Source organism: Schistocerca americana, chromosome 5 (assembly GCF_021461395.2).
Source record: "Schistocerca americana isolate TAMUIC-IGC-003095 chromosome 5, iqSchAmer2.1, whole genome shotgun sequence".
NCBI lineage: Eukaryota > Metazoa > Arthropoda > Insecta > Orthoptera > Acrididae > Schistocerca > Schistocerca americana.
The window spans coordinates 373298640-373322607 of NC_060123.1; the positions used below are offsets into that span (position 1 = coordinate 373298640).

The 23968-nt window shown below is 37.3% G+C and overlaps 1 protein-coding gene across 3 annotated transcripts in view; it reads right to left on the reverse strand.

The window, feature by feature from the left end:
• LOC124615515 (villin-1) overlaps nt 1–23968 on the reverse strand; it is a 376118-nt gene that overhangs the window by 11310 nt on the left and 340840 nt on the right. For all 3 annotated transcript variants that reach the window (XM_047143473.1, XM_047143475.1, XM_047143474.1), the window contains 6 exons: nt 14848–14951; nt 14394–14559; nt 10974–11108; nt 6717–6872; nt 1201–1307; nt 753–935 (listed from right to left, as the gene is read on the reverse strand). In XM_047143473.1, coding sequence (XP_046999429.1) covers nt 753–935; nt 1201–1307; nt 6717–6872; nt 10974–11108; nt 14394–14559; nt 14848–14951 — 851 coding nt within the window. The remainder of the gene's footprint in view (nt 1–752; nt 936–1200; nt 1308–6716; nt 6873–10973; nt 11109–14393; nt 14560–14847; nt 14952–23968) is intronic.

Sequence of the window (23968 nt, forward strand, 5' to 3'; positions counted from 1 at the left end):
ACATAAACTACAAAATAATGGTCAGTATCTTGTTTGAAGATAGCTCATTGAACAGGCAGATGAAGAATCTGTTATAAATGGAATAGGTGACAGCTGTCAAAGTGGAGGTACCATTGGTGGTTGGTGCACTTGATATGATCAGACATATTTATGGAGCTAACTGAAAGTCGGTGATTAACATATAGGAAGGTGTCACATTTAGTTGAGAAGCACCATGCAAAGAACATTTGGGAATAAGTGTCAAGGTTATGGAGGAAGTAGCACATGTCCTCATCACAAGTCTAGATCATGAAACATGTCATCAATGAATCTGAATCAGATAAGGGTCTTCAGGTGTTGACAGAAAAGGAAGGATTCTAATAAATAAGTTGGCATAGGAAGGTGCCAGGCAAGTACTCATGGCGATACCATGGATTTGTTTATAGATTAGCCATTTAAAGTTAAATACTTGCTGGTCAAGATGTGGCTGGCTAGGAGGATTAGGAAAGAGGTGGTGGATTTGGTATCAAGAAAACATAGGGAAAGGTTGTAAGGCCATGTGCATGGGAAATATTGATGTATAAGCATTATATTTCACATAAGTCAGGAATGAAAATATCAAAAGAACAGTTTCCATTAAGGTACATAATCATGCCATTACATCACTCATACAAACTACTGTGTAATGACATGTGAAAACAAAATATGTTTTCAAATATGACTAAAATGTTCATTGTATATTAGAAGTCAATAGATCTGCATTTTTAAGTTACCTCTCTATGGAGTTTATCTACATCCTCTGGTAAACTGTCCACTTCTTTGCTCTGAAGGACCTCCAGTGGGTATTTGGGATAATCTTCAAATCCATTACCATCAACAATCTTTTCAGTATCTACTTCTATTATAGGATTTTCTCCTTGTATCTCAGCACAAAGCTCCTTGAAAGTTTTGGAGTTCTGAAAAAATTAAAAATCAATTGTCCCATACATCAAAATGCCAAGAATTAAATATAAAATATGAAATTAATTTCTAGTCTGTAAACCTGAGATTTGAAGAAATGTAATATCAGTATAGTGATACATGTAACTAACATTCAATAGCAATCAATAAAATTAATTTATATGCTTCCATTTACTTGAAAAAGCACCATTCCAATCTTGCACTTCAACAATATCCACATCTGTCAAATCAGTAATAAAATCAATAAAGAAAAACACTTACATTCCAAAGATCTCTGTCCCACACACCAAAGAAACCTGTGAATGTAGGTGGCTCATACCCTTGCTTTATGAGGAGAATTGGTGTGTCACTGTCACGTTCAGTAGGGTCTGAAAGGATGCAAAATTGTTGGTTTATTTTTCCACGGTATGTTTTGTTTTTATTTTAAATATTAGAAAATCCTAACCTACAACACAATCAAACAGTGGAAAATCCAGGATGGAATGTAAGAAATACATCATTCATAAAACTGCCTGGAAACTACAGTAAAGAGAATAACTTAAATAGATGAAACTTCCTGGCAGATTAAAACTGTGTGCCAGACCGAGACTCAAACTCAGGACCTTTGTCTTTTGTGGGTAAGTGCTCTACTGTCTGAGCTACACAAGCATGACTTCCAAACTTCACAGAAGCTCTCCCACAGGCCTTGCAGAACTAACACTCCTGGGAGAAAGGATATTGCGGAGACATTGCTTAGCCACAGCCTGGGGGATGTTTCCAGAATGAGATTTTCACATCCCTCAGGCTGTGGCTAAGCCATGTCTTTACAATATCCTTTCTTCCAGGAGTGCTAGTTCTGCAAGGTCCTCAGGAAAGCTTCTGTGAAGGTAGTAGGTGAGGTACTGGCAGAAATGAAGCTGTGAGGATGGGGTGTGAGTCATGTTTGGGTATCTCAGACAGTGGAGCCCTTGCCCATGAAAGGCAAAGGTCCCAAGTTCAAGTCTTGTTCTGGCACACAATTTAAATCTGCCAGGAAGTTTCATATCAGCACACACTCCACAGCAGAGTGAAAATCATCTCATGCAGGAAACATCCCCAGGCTGTGGATAGGCCATGTCTCTGCAATATCCTTTCTTCCAAGAGTGCTAGTTTTGCAAGGTTCACGGAAGAGCTTCTGTGAAGTTTGGAAGGTAGGAGATGAGGCACTGGCAGAATTGAAGCTGTGAGGATGGGTTGTGAGTTGTACTTGGGTAGCTCAGATAGTAGAGCACTTGCCCGTGAAAGGCAAAGGTCCCGAGTTCGAGTCTAGGTCTGGCACAAAGTTTTAATCAGCCAGGAAGTTTCATATCAGTGCACACTCCAATGCAGAGTGAAAATCTCATTCTTGAAACTTGAATAGATGTTTATTTATTAACTTTTCAGCATATTTACCATGCAACTGGCTTTTCGGTCAAAGTTCTACATATACTTCTTAGTTAAATACGTACATTTTTTAAGACCTTTACAAACTGATGATTTTCATTTCATCATTTACATTTTAGTATATCTCATCACAAATTTATCACGTTTTAGTACATCAAACAATGGAAACTCCAGATAGGAATGTCAGTGATGTAGAAAAAGATAGATTGCTGCTTACCATAAAGGTGACACATTAAGTTGCAGACAGACACTTACACATAAGCTTTCAGCCACAGCCTCCATCAGAAAAAGAGAAATGTGCACCATTCATTCACACAAGCAACCACACCTCATGCACACATGATTGCCAACTGCAGCAGTGTGGGCCAGAGCTACCAGAGTTAGCAGTCATGTGTGAGTGAGGTGTGCTTGCTTGTGTGAATGAATGGTGTGTGTTTTCTTTTCCTGATGGAGGCTGTGGCTCAAAGCTTTTGTATATGTGTCTTTTAATTGTGCCTGCCTGTAACTTAACCTGCCATCTTTATGGCAAGTAGCAATCTATCTCTTCCTACATTCTGCCAACTCTGGCTCAAGCTGCTTGAGTTGGCGATCATGTATGTGTGAGTCGTACTTTCTCGTGTGAATGAATGGTGTGTGTTTATTTTTTTCTGATAAAGGCTGCAGATGAAAGCTTGTATGTAGGTGTCCGCCTGTCTGCCATTGAACATGTCATCTTCACAGTAAGTAGCAATCTGTCTTTTCCTACATATTTTAGAATATCTCATTACGCATCCACACATATATATATGAATAAATACATATAATATCTTCCATTACATATCTGCACATTGACTACAGACGTACACACACTTTCTTGCAGTTTCATGTCATACTGTATATTATAATCTACATTTTACATGTATTACCCCCAATCAAAAAGAAATGAGTTGGAGGTTGTAGAATGAAAGCAATTGATGTCATCATAATGTCATGACCTATGGAAGAAAGTGTGGTTCCTGTAACAGCATTGAGGCCCCAAATTCGCCACTAGAGGAACAATAGATACAAACCCATCTGATGACAGAGCATGCACCTGAATGCATAAACCATCAACTGCAATGAGTAGTCCTGAAAACAGAGAAATGGAGGCTTCAAAAGGAGAGAAAAGGGATGTAATGCATTTCCTTACAGCAGAAGAGTGCATGGAATGGAAATTGATCAAAAAATGGCACTTATGTACTGACAGCACTGAATGTCCATTTGTAATTCCTGTGTTCAGTTTGACCTCTGGGGCAATGGCTGCCACTGTAACTCACCCATCTGCAGTTATGAGGGTATCCACCTGCTGGACAATGATACTGGTAATGCTGTGCAGTGTTCCAGATCAAGCATCATTGGCAACAACATTCATCCTTCCCTGAATTGCTTGTGCCACATCTTGACCTTGCAACAGACATGCTATGTGCTCTTCGTACACTTGAGCCATTATTTGATGAATTTCTATTCACTGCACTCCTTCTGCTGTATGGAAATGCACCACACCCCTATGCTCTTTTTCTGAAGCTTCTGTTTCTCTGTTTTCAGCACGACCAAGTGCAGTGGATGGTCGACACATGCATGTACTCACTGTTGTGATGTGGATGTGTTCCTATGTCCCTCTAGCAAAAAGTTTGTGGTATCAGTGTTCTTATAGGGACCATATCTCCTTGTGTTGGCAATAGTATTACAAGCCATTCAGTGGTTTTCATTTTACAGTCTACAGCTCATTTCTTTATGAATAACCATAACATGAAAAAGTATATTATGATTACACATGTGATTTCACAAAGTATGCTGCTCTGATTCTCTTATTTCCTAGTGGAAAAAAGATGACCGTATGGCACTGTTGTCCGGGAGGCCCCATTCAGGGGAGTTCGGCAGGTGTATTGCATGTCCTTTTTAGTTGACACCACTTCAGCGATTTGCGAGTCAATGGTGATGAAAATGAGTAATTAGCATTTTTCTGTCATTATACATGTCCTTCAAGCTACTCTGAAGATATTATTTCACTGAGTAATATGTCTTTTTTTTTTAAACATATATGTAACACTAACTGGAACTTACTTAGAGTGAGAACTTTAACTGATTGTGGTAATTTACTAAATATCTTCAGTCTTAGGTTTTTTGTAGCTATTACATATCACTGACACTCTTGCAAACAGTATTCTAGAATGCAGTTGTTTCTCGTATACAGCAAATGTACATTCATTCTTGGAGTAAATCTCTGTAAGTTTTCTTTGACATAGTTTAAACAATTATACATATAGAGACTTGGATGTATCATTATTCTGGGTTGACTGAAACGTTTCTTACAGGGATTCTCTAGGCCTTAGTCCTTGAATGCATCAGATTGCTTTTTTCTGCCATGTAAAAAATGCAGTTTATACCTAGTGAATACCCCCATAACAGTGCCCCCTACTGCAGCCATGATTGAAAGAAAACATAGTAACAAAGAACTTTTTATTGATAGAAATCTTAGATTATATAACATAAAAATCATACATGAAAATTTACTAGTCAGATACTTTGTATACTCATCCTATGGTTTGACACCTTGATTCTCTTCTTTTTATGCCTTTAGATTAAAATAAATTTTCTCTGTCTTTATTTTATTTACACATGACTGGTTAGCTTTACACTGCTGGCTACTTTTTTCAAATAGTTTACTATTTTTGTACATTAGTACCTGCATATTCTTACCTGACAAATTCATAGGCATTTCAGCATATAATACAGTTTTGCATGCCATATAGTTTCAGAAGCCACTGGCACAGACAATAAAGAGGAATGGTCCAAAAATAGAGCCTTGTGGGATACTTCTCTTCATTTTTACTACTCTTGACCTCTTCTTATTGACATATACTAATTGTTGCCTGTTTCCTGAGATTGAACAAAATGTAGTGGTTTATCTAGATCACCAAAATATTCAAGATTTTTTGCAATGATCTCATATGATGTAAAAGCTAAAGCTTTTCTTTGTCTGTAAGTGTAGCATATGTGGTCAGTTTCCTTTCATAACTTCCACAAACTGCACTGAGTAGGTTTCAATAGCTTTTATGGTTGATAGGTATGGTCTAAATCCAAACTGGCTTCCAGTCAGAAACTTGTTATTCTCAAAATAAATGTAAATCTGTACATGTATTTTGAGAATAAGATATGGTTTTAGGCATTAGAGGGACAACTGATATTGGTATTTAGTTATTGGTGTGTCCCATGTCACCCTTTTTTATATTGGAAATGTAACTAATTTTAAGGCATTCAGGGAAAGTACCACCAACAAGAATTTTATTTACAGGATGGAGCTCTTCTTCCAACTTGTATTTTAGAGTTGTTCAACTTGTTTACATAGTTAGTAATGTCTGTAACAGTAATTCTTCTCTAAGTGAAGTTTTCATTTGTTTTACTCCAGGACTACAAAAGGAAAGCCTCAGTATCAGATGTGTCATAACTTTGTGATGGAAAGAACTTGCAGATTTAACAAAATATTTGTTAAGAGTATTACAGTTAACAGGGACAGTGATTTCTTCCTTTCCCATGTTTATTTCACTTTTAACTTTATTCCAGGCTGCTTTGCATTTATTTTTGCTATTTAAAATCTACTTTTCTTTTGCTCTGATAAGTTCACATAGTTGTTCTTGTTGTCACAAATATCAGCAATTCTGTCTTTCAGCATGAGCAAAAGTATTCTGATTTTATTGAACTGTAGCATGTCCCACTTTCTTGTATATAGTGGTTTGTACCTATTGCTGATGTTGCTCCTTTTGGTAACAAGGGGGCAGTTCCTGTCTGGTGTAGGTTTTATGGTGAAAATGAATATGGAGAAGCACTCATTAGTATCTTTCTCTCTGGTTACTATATTGGACCACTGTATTAGTTTTGATTCATTTCTTATTCCTTCAGTCTTCTGTTCATTGAAAAATGAATCATTGTTCATGATTATTCTGCTTCCTTATCCTGGAGAAAGTCTTCATCTGTACTAAACTTCATGAGTATACTACATATTTGTAGAGGTACATGAACAAGCCTTTCACTCCTCTCTCTGTTTTCCACCTCCATACGTCACAGTACAAACTCACACACATACACACACACACACACACACACACACACACACACACACACACAGAGAGAGAGAGAGAGAGAGAGAGAGAGAGAGAGAGAGAGAGAGAGAGAGAGACAGAGGGAGAGAGAGAGAGAGAGACGGAAATTTTGTTTTGACTGGTGAAATGATTGAATAATTTGACTGAAGTTGAACTGATCTATGATATGAGGAACAATTATGTCACTTCTTTAAATCATTCTTCAGTTTTTTAAGTCACATGTATTAGTGCAGCAAAGTGGCGAGAATCAGAACATACCTGTGTTAATATATTCTGAAGCAGCTTCCACTGCCAGTTTACGTTCCTCTTCATTAGAATTTTTACCAATCCACAAGTACACTGCATCATATGTATCCAGCATCATGACATCATCTTCTATTAAATCAATTTGAGTGAAGTTAATAATTTCTTCCGCTGAAAAATAATAGTGAACACTAATGTCAATGATGGCAAGAACATTGGCAGACAAGAAACAACTGTGATAACTCAACAGTTCACACTCTACTAGCACTCACCTTTATTGTACTTTTGTTTTGCAACCATAGCTACAGTCAATAAGGGACAGTTTGGTGAGTAATTCTCCACTACACAGAAATTCTAATGTGCACTGCTAGTACTTGTGAAATTGGAAGTAGTTCATTTAACTAATGGGAATGCAGCTGTTTAATGTCCTCAATAGCTGCTGCTATTTCAAGAGGTGAAGAGCAAGTCATGTTGAAAGTCCATATGCTACAAGAAACGCAGAGCAATCTCTTGTTGTGTTAGCACTTTAAAAATGACAATATTCATGTGCAAAAATATCAGCAGTTATTAAGTACATTACCGGACTGTACTCTGGTAAATTATTGAAACAGCTGGTACTTATTTAACCCCAAGAATGTCAGTATGATTTCAGAGGAATGGTGAAAGCCTATCTAAAAACTGCCAAATAGCACTTTATTTTGTTTTTTTTTTAATCGGAAGTATCATTTGCACTTTTGAGAAAGAAAGGTATATGCTAATTTAATTTGCAGACTTGCCTATCTTTCCATATAAAACTCAGTTATTCTCAGTTACGTGAGAAAACAGTAGAGTAAGAGCAAACTCAGAAGGACAACATGTGTGTGGTCCGAAAGAGGTCTTTGAAAGCTTTCTGGTTACAATAACACACAAAAGACAATGAAAAAGCATGAAGTTGTAAAGGATAAAGCTTAAGATAAACAAGAAATTAAGAGATCCTACTAATTCAAAAGGAAATTGCAAACATGTCATTACCCGCTTCTACTACTAACTATCTAATTGCAGCAAAAGGAAACTTCAGTTGAGAAAATTGTTAAGTCACAAGAAGACAGAATGGTTGGTCAATACTTAGCTTCAGAAGGGATAGTTCCAAACTTAAAAGTAGAAAAATCAATTACTATCTCTTGAAACTTTTATGTTTCTTTCCTAGTGATGAAAGAGGGATTAGTAGGGAAAAGATGAAAAGTAGGGGCATGGTACTTAGGAAGTGGGTTCGAGATGTGGCAGTAATCTATCTCACTGACCACCCTCATTCGCCTTGCATTAAGTTACGAAACAGTACATATGATAAGAAAGAATGGGGGGATCCTAATATATATGCGTGCTTTGATTTATTTAACTGACTGATGCAAACTGCATTATAATCCAACTTGTGGACCAGGAGATATTAAATGGGTTGTGGGATGACTGAATGTGACCATTCTTGTCCAGGGGCAACTGAAGGCTGAGAAATTTAGAAGTCATCCAGATGGGGCTCGGAGTGAGGTATTAGGAAGTTTCTGAGAGCTTGGCAGAAGGATGTAACAGGGGAAAAATTAAGTTTAGACACAATTCGAGAGAGCAGCCACCACATAACAACAAGCAATTTGACTTGTCTCAAGCCATGAAACCAGGGAGAGGAAAAGTATTCTGTCCAGAAAAATATCCTTTTAAGTAATTAGTAGTTATTTTAAAATTGTTTTGGGCAGAGGTACAAAAGAGATGACACTGAAAAAATCAGTGTAGGACAAGACATTATCAAAAGTGTAAATATTATAAAGCTGACTTATCTGGCATCACAGTCCACAGAATGCATTAGATGTTAGCCTAGCCAGGACCTGTGTCTGATAACAGCTGTATATCAGTGGCAAAACAATCTTCATAACTGTTTGTTTTATCTCATCTCATAGAATTAGGTGTACTGGTTGTGGTCTGCATCTTCTTAATATGATATTTCAGTGTTTCAAGTCAATGTCTTCATTAGGTGTTTCACGAGTATCAGGAAACAGCTGATGTTTCTGGCAGTGATATTCCTGCCATGCAGAACTGCTATTGCTGCCATTATGATAAAAGAGCTTTATCAGCTGTGCACAGTATTTATTCTCAATAGCCATTGCATTCCATCTAGAAAACTTCAACCTTCTTAACCCTTTACACCAATAGTCACTTCACAAAATGAATCAACATGCATTGCCAAGCAACAAACAGCATACTGATGCCAAAACAGGAAATGTTTCACATTGTGGTTGCTTGCAGCACCATATTTTCAGCACCATATTTTCATCTGGTGGCAGAAAATGAGAACTTATTTTTTTAGCGTATTCTGCAAGAGCTCCAAGTAATGAAGATACCTATGATGTTTCAGTGTCTTGTGATGTATACATCCTTCACTGCAGCACTCTGAACACAGTCAGACTAATTTATAATGTTCACAATGATATATCATTTGTCACTTCAGTAAAGAGAGAAGAAAGATATGGTGTACATGCAGACATATAAATATACACAAATGTGTATGACAAGGATAAGATAGTTGGTTGACCTTGGCCTTATTGAATGACTTATCTCAGTGTTTACCTGAAATGATTTAGGAAAACCTAAATAAGAAAAAAAATTTCTCAGTGAGGATAAACGTGCAATTTGAAACAGATACCAACACAAGAATTGACTACAATATTGTCTTTAGGGCTGAAAATGTAGACCAATTTGGAGGAGATGTTAAACAGAATGGACAAAAAATTACTTACAGAATCATAATTTACTACAAACAATATGGATTTAAAAGTAGTAGACAATAGCAGTAAGGAGAGGGACTTACTAACAATAAGATCTGGGAATTGCAAAGTGGAAACACAAGTTCCCAAAAATTTGAAAGAGCAAGAAACAGTTTAGGAGAAAATCAGTGCATATTGGAAGTAAAAAATTGTACAAAATTGACCATAAAGTGATAAACGAGTTTCTGCAATTGGACACTGTGAGCACTATACTGTACAAAGTGAAACAGTGCAGTAACAGTTATGCCTGGACTGGAGGCAATGAGAAGTTTGCAAAGATACGACAAAAGTGAAAAGCCTGGCAGGACAAACAGAAATTGAAACTGAGGCCATGGCTAGCATAAAACCGAGGACACATCATTCGTTTCTTTTGCCTCCAGTAAGCAAAGTGCATACTGCAGCACTCTGAACACTGTCAGACTAATTTATCAGGTTCACAATGATATATCATTTGTCACTTCAGTAAAGAGAGAAGAAAGATATGGTGTACATGCAGACATATAAATATACACAAATGTGTATGACAAGGATAAGATAGTTGGTTGACCTTGGCCTTATTGAATGAATTATCTCAGTGTTTACCTGAAACGATTTAGGAAAACCCAAATAAGAAAAAAAATTTCTCAGTGAGGATAAACGTGCAATTTGAAACAGATACCAACACAAGAATCGCCTACAATATTGTCTTTAGGGCTGAAAATGTAGACCAGTTTGGAGGAGATGTTAAACAGAATGGACAAAAAATTACTTACAGAATCATAATTTACTACAAACAATATGGATTTAAAAGTAGTAGACAATAGCAGTAAGGAGAGGGACTTACTAACAATAAGATCTGGGAATTGCAAAGTGGAAACACAAGTTCCCAAAAATTTGAAAGAGCAAGAAACAGTTTAGGAGAAAATCTGTGCATATTGGAAGTAAAAAATTGTGCAAAATTGACCATAAAGTGATAAACGAGTTTCTGCAATTGGACACTGTGAGCACTATACTGTACAAAGTGAAACAGTGCAGTAACAGTTATGCCTGGACTGGAGGCAACAAGAAGTTTGGAAAGATTTGACAAAAGTGAAAAGCCTGGCAGGATAAACAGAAATTGAAACTGAAGCCATGGCTAGTATAAAACCTAGGACACATCATTCATTTATTTTGCCTCCAGTAAGCAAATAAGGAATATGAAACAAAACATAATTGAACTTTTAGGCATTTGGAAACTGGAAGTGTTTGCAAAAATCATAAAGTGATACATGAAAGTACCAGTTACTTTAAGTGCATATTGTTGAAACTTACTTTAGTGTTGTGTTGGGTTGAAATAATGTACAGTCTATATCTTTAACTTCTATTTCATGTTAGTAGTGTTATCTTGGTCTCCATAAGTAACTTTCAAATCAGTTAGTACACAGAACCAAGATAAAACCTTTTTAAAAATATTTGCTAAGATAATTCAGTATCATCATTATACACTAGAAAAATTTTTAAGTACCTGTAAATTTTCCAGAAGCATTGGAGAGCTGAAACAACCTTGCTGGAAATGTTTCATTTGGTTCAGTAAGCCTCTTGTCATTGGCATATTCTTCTTTACCTCCAATAGCTTCCCAAAAGTCAGGTTTTTCTTGTCCTTCAGGAAATAACACACAATGTTAAAGGGTATGTAATAAATGTAATAAAATGGCACAAGAAGTAGTCATTTCACTACTAAACTACAAATAAATAAATAAATCAGTGGAAACAGAACAATTATATTCTCATCTTGATAATATAAGAGATATATTTTCTAGTCTTTATATCAAACCAGACAAACTTGGCATTTGCATTTTTATTCCAGCCCACCCCACTTGCAGTTGCAGAACTTGAATAATTAGTACATTTTTTTATGATTGCATCCCTGTACTTGAAGGCATTTCTTTAGAACATTAAGAATAATCTTTCCTGTGACACAAAATACCTTTCCTTCAGTGTTTTCCACTGGCATTTATTGAGCATCTTTATTGTACACTCACTACACTGCCAACTGAAGTTGTTCTCTATAATATTCCTTGAACATTTGACTGCTATAGATAACCATAATAAGCTACTGAAGGCAGTGCAGACCATTTTTGTTGACTTTACAAAGATCACATATATGTATCTTTGTGTCCCATGCAAATGCGTGTGTTGAGAGTCTTAAAAAACTCAATGAACCCATATTTCAAACAGTCAACAAATGTTTTACATCTCCAACAAGTTTTCTGTGCAATGATGGTAAAAAGAGAGAAGTCTGTGCTACCAGAGATGGTTATTGAGGATCTTTCTTTTCATGTACTACCCATGAATGGAATAGAAAGAGAAGAACATAAGTCTGAGATAATATGTAATCTCTCTCACACACCATGTCTGGTTATAGAGCACAAATGTGGAGGCAGTCTCCCTGAAAACACTTATGAATTACTCCATGAAAAGATTTAAGTGGTCAGGGGCAAAGGCTGCTGCAGCTCTCTTCCATAAAACTAATGGACTTGTGGGAAATAGTGGTGAATTAAAAGACAAAAGATGGAAATGAGGTAAGACACTCAAAAGGAAGATGAGAGGGTGAGGAAGGTAAACAAGTAAGATAATAAATGCAGGAAAAGTTGACATTCATGAGCAATAGTCAGACCTTGACATTCTAAGATCCACAAACCATGTGAGCGTTGTGGATAAGCATCTGCCTACACCTAGATGCTTTTACAATTGGTCTGTGAAGAATGTAGACTACGATGAGCAAGCAGCCTTTTGGTGTTGACACTCCTTAGTTAGACAAAATTTGAATTTGAATTTATAATTTTAGACTCTTTTTATATGTCATGATGATGTGTATCAGTTGCTGTTGGAACTTAAATTTAGGAATTAATGGGATCTTTCATTGTTCATGAGAAAGATATTTTAAAGTAACTGTTTATGTTACAGAAATGTAACTTATCTCATATTTAATTCTAGTCATGAGTTGTAGTAAGCCTGTACAGTCATATGTATTGATGGAACTACAGCAGTTTCGCATTACATGTGTTACAACATTCCAAAAGCAGCTATGCGTGAAAATATATTGCCGTTCATCCAGACTTCCAAAAATAATATTCATTGGTATGCAGGGTGTTTCAGGAGGTGGTAGTACAGATTAATATGAATAAAACATAACATAGAACATGTGTCCAATATGTGTTGGTTACTGAGATATCGCTGGTCTTTAAGATAAGTTTTTAATTTGTGTGTTGATACTCTTGGAGCAATGGGTTTCTGTATCGATTGTCATTTTTGTTTTGAAATTCAAGTTGTGTACCTGTGCTTGAGTTTAAATGATTGACTATTCCAACAGTGATTGTTGTTTATTGGTCAATTCTACTGTATCATTTAAGCATGCTCCACATTTTTACAAGTGCTGAATATGTCAATATGGTATATGATTTCCTAAAGGCAGAGTACCAAATTCAAGAATGTTTATTCATGTTTTCATTAAAATACATGAGACTACATCATTGCTCAGCTGTCATATTTCATCTGAACCTGCAAATGAACAGTGAGGGGATGAAGAAGGAGAACTTATTTAGGCAGTAGGGCATAGCTCCCCTTTAGACAAGCACATGCATTCAAAAATATGGTGGACATTTTGAATGCAAGTGTTTTTCTCCAGGCACCATCAAGATTGTAACTTACATGTCTGTGGTTGACTGACTGCCACGTCATGCTCAGCCATTCAACATCAGATGCAATATGGAGAGGTGTAGGGGTAAGTACATCCCACTCCTGGTTGTTGTCAACATCTCAACATTGTGCACATGAAAATTTCTCCTGTTTCTTTTATTACACAGTCTCAGCAACTTTTCAAAGTTTATCTTATGGCCTTGCATATGGCTATGGTTTGCTATTGCCCATTTTTCAAGATTTCTACGCTTAATGTGCCACCTACGTTAATTTCAGTGCTTAGCTGTGGTGCAGGTTGTCTGCCCTATGCAATTACAATCGCTGTCATGCCTGGAGATGAGCACTTGAGACAGAACATCTTCAAATCAATAAAATAAAAAAAAACATAATTCTTAAGGGGATAGCTGATGTTGGGGGGTCATCTCCATTCCCCTCCTGCCCCTCAATTGTGGCCTCCCTCTCTGATGGGAGTGGAAGAGAGGGGTGCTTACCATCTCACTGGTGATTTCCTGCATTTGTACATGCAAATCCTGCCCTTCAGGTGACATCAATGCCAACAGAAGTTAGAATGCAAAAGCTTGAATGGCACTACAAAGGAGGCAGACTTCACTCCTGGTAGTCATCTCCCACCTAAGACGATGATGGTTATCTTCAAAAACTTGGTTTTTATCTACAATTTGACATGATCTGTACACCAAGAAGATATTATACAAGGATGCTGATGTGGAAAACTTCTTTGTCATATCTTCTTTGTGACTGTATGGATATGACAACCGCTACCCAGCAATATGCCAGCCTAAGTAACCACAAGGCAAGTAAACAAGTTTGAACACCTCATCCAAGGAGAGCAAGCATCACCAAAAGCACAAGCTCCAGGAATTGTTATCAAACTCTCCAACCAAGTATGGGAGGTAGAGACCCTTTCAGATCTGAGTAAAGCTACAGACTTTTTACCAGTGCCACAGCAACTACTGGTGGGGGGGAGGGGGGGAGTAGGGGGGGGGGGAATTATCAGCAGAATGCAACAACCTGCCAGGTCCATTTCTTAAGATGCTGCAGATGAGGTAAGACAAGCAACAACCCATAATGTGACAATGGCTAAGCCCTTCACATTTGACATCAACTTTCATTCTTAAATGAAAGCGTGTACTTAATAGTAAGCATGTATCTCAGCTAATTTTTCCTGTGGTCAGTTAAGTCATGTTAGTAACATTGTTACAGTGATTTAAAGGGCAGAACAGCTTACCTTCATACACAAGAGTGTAGTCTCCTTTCGATACAAAATCTGCAATTTTCTTTGCCATTTCTCTCTCATCACCAGTTGCTCCTTTTCCACACCACACAAATGTATCAGCATGATTTTTTAGAACAAATACATCATTTGAATTTAGCGAAGCTGCTCTTAAATCAACCTATAAAAAGAATTTTTCATGGAAGTAATCTCTTTTAAAAACCAGAATGTCATTTATATTTACATTACTTTTTATTTGCATCTAACTGCATTGTTCAACTTTAATTTTGTCAGAGATACACATTTATACAGAAGTGAATGAAAATCATCCACTAATAAACTGATAATATTATATGGATATCAGTAAGATAATTTTTTGTTGCAGTGCAGATTTAACATTCACATCCAATTACACATTATGTATGCATTTGTAAATTGCCAGACATTTTATTCTGCAACATTTTCTTACCTCAATGGCCTTTGTGTTGGTATCACCATTCCCTCTGACATGTAGCAGGAACTGTTCTGGAATTTTCTTTATTTCTTTTTTCTCTTCCACAGAATTTTCATCACCTGCATAACAGCAACATTTCCTATGAAATACTAATTTATATTTCTGGTAAATCAAGAAGAAATTTGTTTTAAAAATTAAACTCATATCTCAGAGAGAATGAAACAACATAGATACCCACTTAAGATAGCACACATCAGTATAGCACACATCAGTACTTCCTTCTACACAGGATGCACTTACGCCTTTAACACTGAAGTTATTTGCTTTAACAGTGAAGACTCGTTTTTCCTACTAAAGGCTGAACAAAATTTCATGGGCTGTGGTTGTCTAATGCTAATTAGGTCATCAGTGTACCAATACTCAGCCATGACTAAAATATCAGGTTTATCTAGACATGTAATAGTATCCAGATCATTGTGCTTATTTTTAAGACTACCAAAATTCTGGTGTAGGGCATTAAGTCTGAGTTTCTCTTGCTGGACTACACAGGATGATTTATGGCTACCAAACTGTCCAGCAGGCTTTACAAGTTTCCCAGGCTTGGATCTAGTGGCTGTTTGTGTGGCAGATTCTCATTTGGTGGGTTGTGCCATTCCATGACAATGCACTTCTTTACACCTCTTTGTGGAGAATTTTGTCTAATTTCCTCGACAATTAATTTGCGAACAGTCTTTTTGCCTCTTTTCTTCATGTGCATACCATGAGTTGTGTGCAGGTATCTTTCTAGATTGCTGACATTTACCGGGGACATGTCGTGAAATTTATTACCTATTGTTTTAAGCATGTAATTTGTCTTGTGCACTTCCAAGTTCACTATAGATTGTTCCTTTAGATCATGTCTCTGTGGAAAATGATGGTTTTACCACCATGTGTCAAATATTTGGTGTTCTTGCCACAGTTAAAGGATTTGTAGGGTCCACTGGAAGAAATGTAAACTCTTCAGGGCTACAAGTATGTCTTCGTCACTTTGTCTAATTTCAGTCTGTGAATCTCCTAGAGTGAGTAAACACCATCGATTGGCCACTTCGCTTGTGCCTCTGTAACACTAATATCTGCTTGTCATTGACTGTGTGTGTGACTGTTCAAAGTAGCCTCTGGTCCTGTTTCCTCATTTACAACTGATTCACTTCAGCTAATTATGGACATGTCAGTGATATTTGGATTTGTTGCAATTTATCTAAAAACTGATTCATGAAACTTTATATGTAGTCTTCCACAGGGTAGTTTAAGCATCATTCAGTTCAATTTTTTCAGCATCTTCGTGATGCTCACAAATGGGTCAAACAAACCTGTGACCATTCATGCTGCCCTGCTGTTTCCCACACACTCGACCAATATTTTAGGATGGATCACATAAGCATTTTATAAGCACTTTCATTTGTCAACACACAGGTATTTATATGAGTTGAGCAATTCCAATAGTGTGTATTGATGTTTTAACCTTAGGACACTTTTTTAAGTACACAATTTTGCATTTCTCAAAATTTAGTGAAGTTGCCAATATTTGCACATTTTGGAATATTATCAAAATCTAACTGAATATTTGTGAAGTTTCTTACTACATCATCTGCATATGGTCTAAGGTTGCTATTAATATGGTTTGCAAGGTCATTAACATACAACATGACCCGTAAGGATCCCTATACATTTTAATGGGGCACACCTGAAGTTATGTCTACATCAGTTGACAACTCTCCATCCAAGATAACAGGCTACATATACCCTAAAATATATCCTAAATCCAGTCACAAATTTTGCTTGATTCTCCACACAATTGTAGTTTCAACAATAAGCATAAGTGTTATACTGAATGTATTTACACCAAAGACTGTGCAAGAGAATTTTCACAATTGTAGAATGTGTTATATGAAGGCAATTACTACTTAAAAATCTCTGCAAACCTTTTTTTTATACACAATACTCCCCAAATGGGAAACAGAGTAACATCTACATCTACATGGATACTTTTCAAATTACATTTAAGTGCCTGGCAGAGGGTTCATCAAACCACCTTCACAATTCTCTATTATTCCAATCTCATATAGCACGCGGAAAGAACGAACTATTTCCCTTATCTTATCAGGGTAACCATTGCTCCCTATTTAGGTTGGTGTCAACAAAATATTTTCACATTCAAAGGAGAAAGTTGGTGCTTGGAATTTCGTGAAAAGATAATGTTGCAATGAAAAAAGACTTTATTTTAATTATGTCCAGCCCAAATCCCATATCATTTCAGTGACACTCTCTCATCTATTTTGCAATAATACAAAACATGCTGCCCTTCTTTGAACTTTTTCAATGTACTCTGTTAATCCTCTCTGGTAAGGCTCTCACACTGCACAGCAGTATTCTACAAGAACATGGACAAGCGTAGTATAGACATTCTCCTTAGTAGATCTGTTACATTTTCTAAGTGTCCTGCCAATAAAACTCACTCTTTGGTTAGCATTCCCTACAACATTTTCTCTGTGTTCCTTTCAGTTTAAGTTGTTTGTAACTGTAATTCCTAGGTATTTAGTTGAATTTGCAGCCTTTAGATTTAAATGATTTATTGTGTAACTGAAATTTAACGGATTGCTTGTAGCACTCATGTGGATGACCTCACACTTTTCCTTATTTAGGGTCAACTGCCAATTTTTGCATCATTCAGATATCTTTTCTAAATCATTTTGCAAGTTGTTTTGATCTTCAGATGACTTCATGAGTTGATAAATGAGAGTTTCATCTGCAAGCAACCTAAGACGGCTGCTCAGATTGTCTCTCAAATCATTTATGTAGATAAGGAACAGTAAAGGGCGTATAACACTACCTTGGGGAATGCCAGACATCACTTTTGTTTTACTCAATGACTTTCCATCAATTACTATGAACTGTGACCTCTCTGACAGCAAATCACAAATCCGGTCACATAACTGAGAAGATTTTCCATAAGCAATACAATTTCACTACAAGCCACTTGTGTGGTATAGTGTCAAAAGCCTTCTGGAAATCCAGAAATATGGAATCAATCCTGAATCCCTAGCAATAGCACTCAACACTTCATGCGATAGAGCTAGTTGTGTTTCACAAGAACAATGTTTTCTAAATCCACACAAGACTGTGCGTCAATATGTTCCAAAATCCTGCTGCATATCAACATTAATTATATGGGCCTGTAATTTAGTGGATTACTCCTACTACCTTTTTTGAATATTGGTGTGATCTGCACAACTTTCCAGTTTTTGGGTATGGATCTTTCACTGGGCGAACAGTTGTATATGATTGTTACGTATGGAGCTAATGCATCAGCATACCCTAAAAGATACCTAATTGGTGTACAGTCTGGACCAGAAGACTTGTTTTGTTGAGGGATTTAAGTTGCTTCACCACTCTGAGGATATTTACTTCTATGTACTCATGTTGGCAGCTGTTCTTGATTCGAATTCTGGAATATTTACTTTGTCTTCTTTCATGAAGGCATTTCGGAAGGCTGTGTTTGGTAACTCTGCTTGGATTTGCTGCCAGGTTTTGAGAGAAAGTTTCATTATGGAAACTATTATAAGCATCTCGCATTGATGTCTGCGTTAAATTTCAAGCTTCTGTAAAAGATCGCCAGTCTTAGGGATTTTGCATCTTTTTAAATTTGGATTTTTTTTTTTTTTTTTCCAACAGTGTTCTGACCTGTTTTGTGTACCAAGGAGGAGTTTTGTGTGCCAAAGAGGATCAGCTCCATTGTTAGTTTATTTGGTATGAATCTCTCAATTGTTGCCTATACTATTTCTTTGAATTAAAGCTCATCTGGTCTGTACTTATATTATTAATTTGGAAGGAGTGGAGGTTGTCTCTCAGGAAGGCATCAAGCGAATTTTTATCTGCTTTTTTGAATGGGTATATGTTTTGTTTCTTTTTGTAGGATTTGGGGGTTACAATATTCACTCTTGATATGACAACCCTGTATTCACTAATCCCTGTATCCATTTTGATGTTCATTATTAACTCAGGATTATTTGTTGCTAGAGGTCAATTGTGTTTTCACAACCGTTTACTATTCACATGGGCTCATAAACTAACTGATCAAAATAATTTTCAGGGAATGCATTTGGTACAATATCAGATGATGTTTTATGTGTACCTCCAGAATTAAACATGTATTTTTGCCAACATATCAAGGATACATTAAAGTCACCACCAACTATAATCGTATGAGTCAGGTCCATGTTTGAAATCAAACTCAAGATTTCTTTGAACCTTTCAGCAACTGTATCATCTGAATTGGGAGATTGCTAAAAGGATCCAGTTATTATTTTATTCCAATTGCCAACAGTGACTTCTGCCCATACTAACTCACAGGAGCTATCTACTTAAATTTCACGACAAGATAAACTACTTCTAACAGCAACAAACATGCCACCATTAACCATGTTTAACCTATCCTTTTCGAACACCGTTAGGTTCTTCACAAAAATTTCAGCTGAGCTTATCTCTGGTTTTAGCCAGCTTTCAGTGCCTATAATGATTTGAGCATCAGTGCTTTGTATTAGTGCTTGGAGCTCTGATACTTTCCCAATACAGCTACAACAACTTACAACTGTTATACCGATGGTTCCTGTATCTATGTTCTTCCTGTGTTTGGCCTGCACCATTTGTGACTGAAGCCTTTCTTGTATTTTCCTGAGATCCTCTAACTTAAAAAAAACTGCCCAGTCCATGCCACATAGCCCCTGCTACCTGTGTAGCCACCTCCTGTGTATAGTGGACACCTGACCTATTCAGCAGAACCCGAAACCCAGCCACCCTTTGGTGCAAGTGAAGGAACCTGTACCCTATGTGGTCACAGAACCATCTGAGCCTCTGATTCAGATCCTCCACTCAGGTTTGTACCAGAGGTCCACAATCAGTCCTGTTGGCTACGCTGCAAATGGTCAGCTCTGCTTTCATCTTGGAAGTACGACTGGCAGCCTTTACCACTTCTGTTAGCTACTTGAAACCAGAATCTCTTCTGATCCAAAGTGACACACATCATTGGTACCAACGTGAGCCACCACCTGCAGTTGGCTGCACTCTGTGCTCTTCATGGCATCCATGAGGACCCGTTCCACATCTGGAATGACTCCACCCAGTATGCACACTGAGTGCACATCGGTTTTCTTTCTATTCTTGGCAGCCATGTCCCTAAGGGGCCCCATAACGCTCCTAACATTGGAGTCCCAACTATCAATAAGCCCACTCTCTGTGACTGTCTGAATCTTGCAGGCTGAGAGGTTTCCTCTGAAAGAGAACAGGCAATGGCATCTGGCTCAGTGACAGTGTCAGCCACAGACAGCACCTGGAACCTGTTTGTCAGACAAACAAGGGAGGCCTTATGTGAGACCACCTGGGAAATCTTTCGCCACCAGCTATGCCCCGAGGCCATCTCCCACTCGACCACAGGTGAGGGGTCGACCTCAGTGCTAGCAGTAACTGGGCTGGCCACCAGTGAGGACTGATAGAAGGACTTGGACGTGCTGGATGTCCATTGGATCCCCATGGACAGCCCACAACAGTGGTGCCCATCCACTGCAGCCTCAAGCTGTGTAACTAAAGCCATTGTAGCCTGGAGGTGAGAGCAAAGTGTCACCAACTCAGCTTGCATCTGCACACAACAGTCGCAGTCCCTGCCCATACTAAACACTGTGAAAACCTAAACTATGCCAATAAATGGACTATCAGCACGTGCTGCGAAACTCTACTGTAGACACTAATGAAAACACAGGAGCTGTGTATAATAAATTAGATTAATACACAGAGATTCAAAAACCTAACTACTGAAGCACTCAGGAAAAACTAAATAATTTGTCCCTGATTAGGAACTTGTAATGTGTCACAAAATTGGTTTACTTTCCAATGCAAACAAAAACGTGAGAAGTGTGGCTGTTAGATATTAAATTAACACATAGAAACTCAAGAAACTAAACTATTAAAGCACACAGATGTTATTATAAAAGTCGCTCCTGGTTAGGAACTCGTAAAAGTCACAAAATCAGTTTTTTCCTCTGCTGTTACGTGAGCCTTGGCTGGCTGCTGCTGCCTGGGTAAAAAGGTGTTTCATTTAGATTTTACAATATTTCATCAAGAACCCATAACTGACTCAATTAAAGTGGGAATGCAAGTTTTAGGGTGCATAGCAACCGTGTCTCAAGAGCAACAATGAACTCTCTAAAAACAAAACTCATTTTTTTTCATATTTCCATTGTCCCTTACTGTGCATACCTTCTCAACAATCTCTTCCCCTACTTCACAATTGTTCTCCTCGTCCTCCTGCAGATGATCAGCTCCTTAACAGCTCCAATAATGACATCCAGTTTGGCAATTTGTTAGCAGAAGTTTGTCATAAATTGAAATAACTATGATTACAATTATTGTTATTTGTGAAAAAAAGTCACTAGTCTGACATTAAGTGCACTTAAGATTCACACAAAATTATTGAGCTTCTTTCTTTGAGCCAAAATTAACATTACATAGCTGTGTTTGGGGTGTTGAATATATAACCTTATGACAGAATTCCATAATTTGCAGTCACTCTGTATTTCTTTGAAATATACAAAATGGTGAAACATTTACTTTGATATTTCGCAGATATGAAACTTTAATTTACAGACATGAAAGCTATAAATTTGTAATATGTATATAAACTATGCTTCTAATTTCTGCAACCAATGAATTGCATAAAAGTTTTTTGTATAAAAAAAGTAAGTGATGCTTGTCTGAAATATTATTGCAAATACTGCCTCTTACTTCAAGAAGAGTTAAAAGCTGAGGAGACTGGGAATCTGAAATCTTCTTGTGATTGATATGCACATTGAGTATTTGAGTAGTGCAATTTTTTCATGTACGAGGTTTGTTCAAAAAATTCTGAAGCTTGTTCCACAAAGTTTTTCTACAGTTACCTTTTACTTATCATGCATGGTCTCCTTCAAAATACTCTCCTCCACAATTGACATACCACTCCAAACGCCATTTCCTCTTCTGGAGGCAGTCTTGATACACCTCTCGCTGGATCACGTGAAGCCTCATTTATGAATTTTCTTATATCTCATATATTGTTGCAAATCTTCATTGTTTCAATGAGGTTTTTCCACTTTGGAAATGAAAGAAGTCCACAGGGGCCAGGTATGGAGGATGTGGCAGGACAGCAATTTCGTTTCTTGCCCAACAGTTAGGCACCAGTAGGGATGAATGTGTGGGTGCATTATCATGATGAAAGAGCCATGAATTGTGTCACCACATTTCAGGTTGTTTCCTTCTCACATTTTCTTGCAAACATCTCAACATTGTCCTGATAGTATCATTGATTAACAGTCTGTCCCTGTGGCATGAATGATGATGAACTAATCCTTCAAAGTCAAAGAAAACTATCAGCAAGGGTTTGACATTTGATGTGACCTGACAAGCTATTTTTGGTCTTTGAGAACCTTTCCTGACTCATTGTGAAGTTGAACCTTGGTTTCAACATCATAACTATAGACCCACATCTCATCACCCGTTATGATTCTCTTAAGGAACATCTCATTCTCATTTGCACAATCCACGGATTGTGAGGCAAAGGCCTTTCTGGTCTTGACTCATGAGTCGTGGAATGGACTTGGCAGCAACATGATGCATTCCTAGATGCCATGTCAGGATATCATGACATGATCCAACTGAAATGTTACAGTCTTCTGCAATCTCCCAGTCAGTCTTTTGATTGGCGCACACACTTTCGTTGACGTTTCTGACATGAGTGTCATCAGTAGACGCTGAAAGGCGTCCTGAACAAAGGTGTTCTTTAACTTCTGTCTGGCCATTTTTAAACTGTGTGAACCATACATAACACTGAGTATAGCTTAAGCACTCATCACTGTAGACTTCCTATATCATTTGGTGTGTCTCTGTAAAGGTTTTCTTGAATTATACACAAAATTTTGTGCAGGTGCATTACTCCTCTAACTCTTTCATCTTGAAATTCTTAAACTGTGCATTACATGTTCTACTCAATACAGCACTGAACAGCATCTAACAGATGTACAACACTGAAACTTCCAGCAGTTACACATTAAATACACGCATATGCAGGTACACCAACTGAATTTTGCTTCAACACACAATTGACGCAAAATTATGAATGTTCTGGAACTTTTTTAACAGACCTCGTATTGTAAAATATTAGACCTAGAGTTTCCATTGTTTGAAAATACTATAACAATTTTCTGTTCAGCTAGTACACTAGAGAGAGCTCTGAAGAAATCATTGCAACAAATAAAGCTCAGATTAGGAAACTCATATGCAATGTTCTTAAGTTCTGTAAAGAGTAAAAACAGAAATGTGTGACTATTCCATTGTACAGCACAAATTACATTATGTGGTTACAGGGATGACACATTTCAAACCTTCTGGATAGGTGTGTTGCAAACTGTGTGGATAGGTGTACTGCTGGATTTGACAATGAAACGTAACATGAAGTTCATTAAAATAAAGCTTTTGCCTCTGTTCCATACACTGTTGAGGTTAAACAAAACCCTATTTCAATAGCAGAAGGCATTACAAAGTGCAAATTGCTAGAACTTAATTTCATTCATCACACTAGATGTTACAGGAAAGCCTGCAACTCTATCATTCATTATTTTCTGCAGGGCATGATCTGATACCCCGCTTCTTACTTCATAAGTGTTCAAATTACATCAGTGAACCCCTGTCAAATATCATAAATACCTCATTTCTAGAGGGAACATTTCCAAACCAGCTAAAACTTGCTAAAATTATACCTCTCTACAAGAAGGGAGAGAAAACGGACATGACAAACTATAGGCCAATTGCTATACTATCTGCCTTCTCAAAAATATTTGAATACTGTATGTTAACTGGATTAGAAATGTGTTCAAATTCTATCAACATAATCACATCTTCCCAATATGGATTTCGGAAAAATAGGTCCACCACACATGCTCTGTATGCATTTCTAGAAAAGTGCTCAAGTTTTGTTGACCATAAACAACCTACTGTCGGTATATTTCTTGATCAGTCCATGGCCTTTGACATGGTCGACCACAAGCTGCTGCTTATGAAACTCCATAAGTATGGG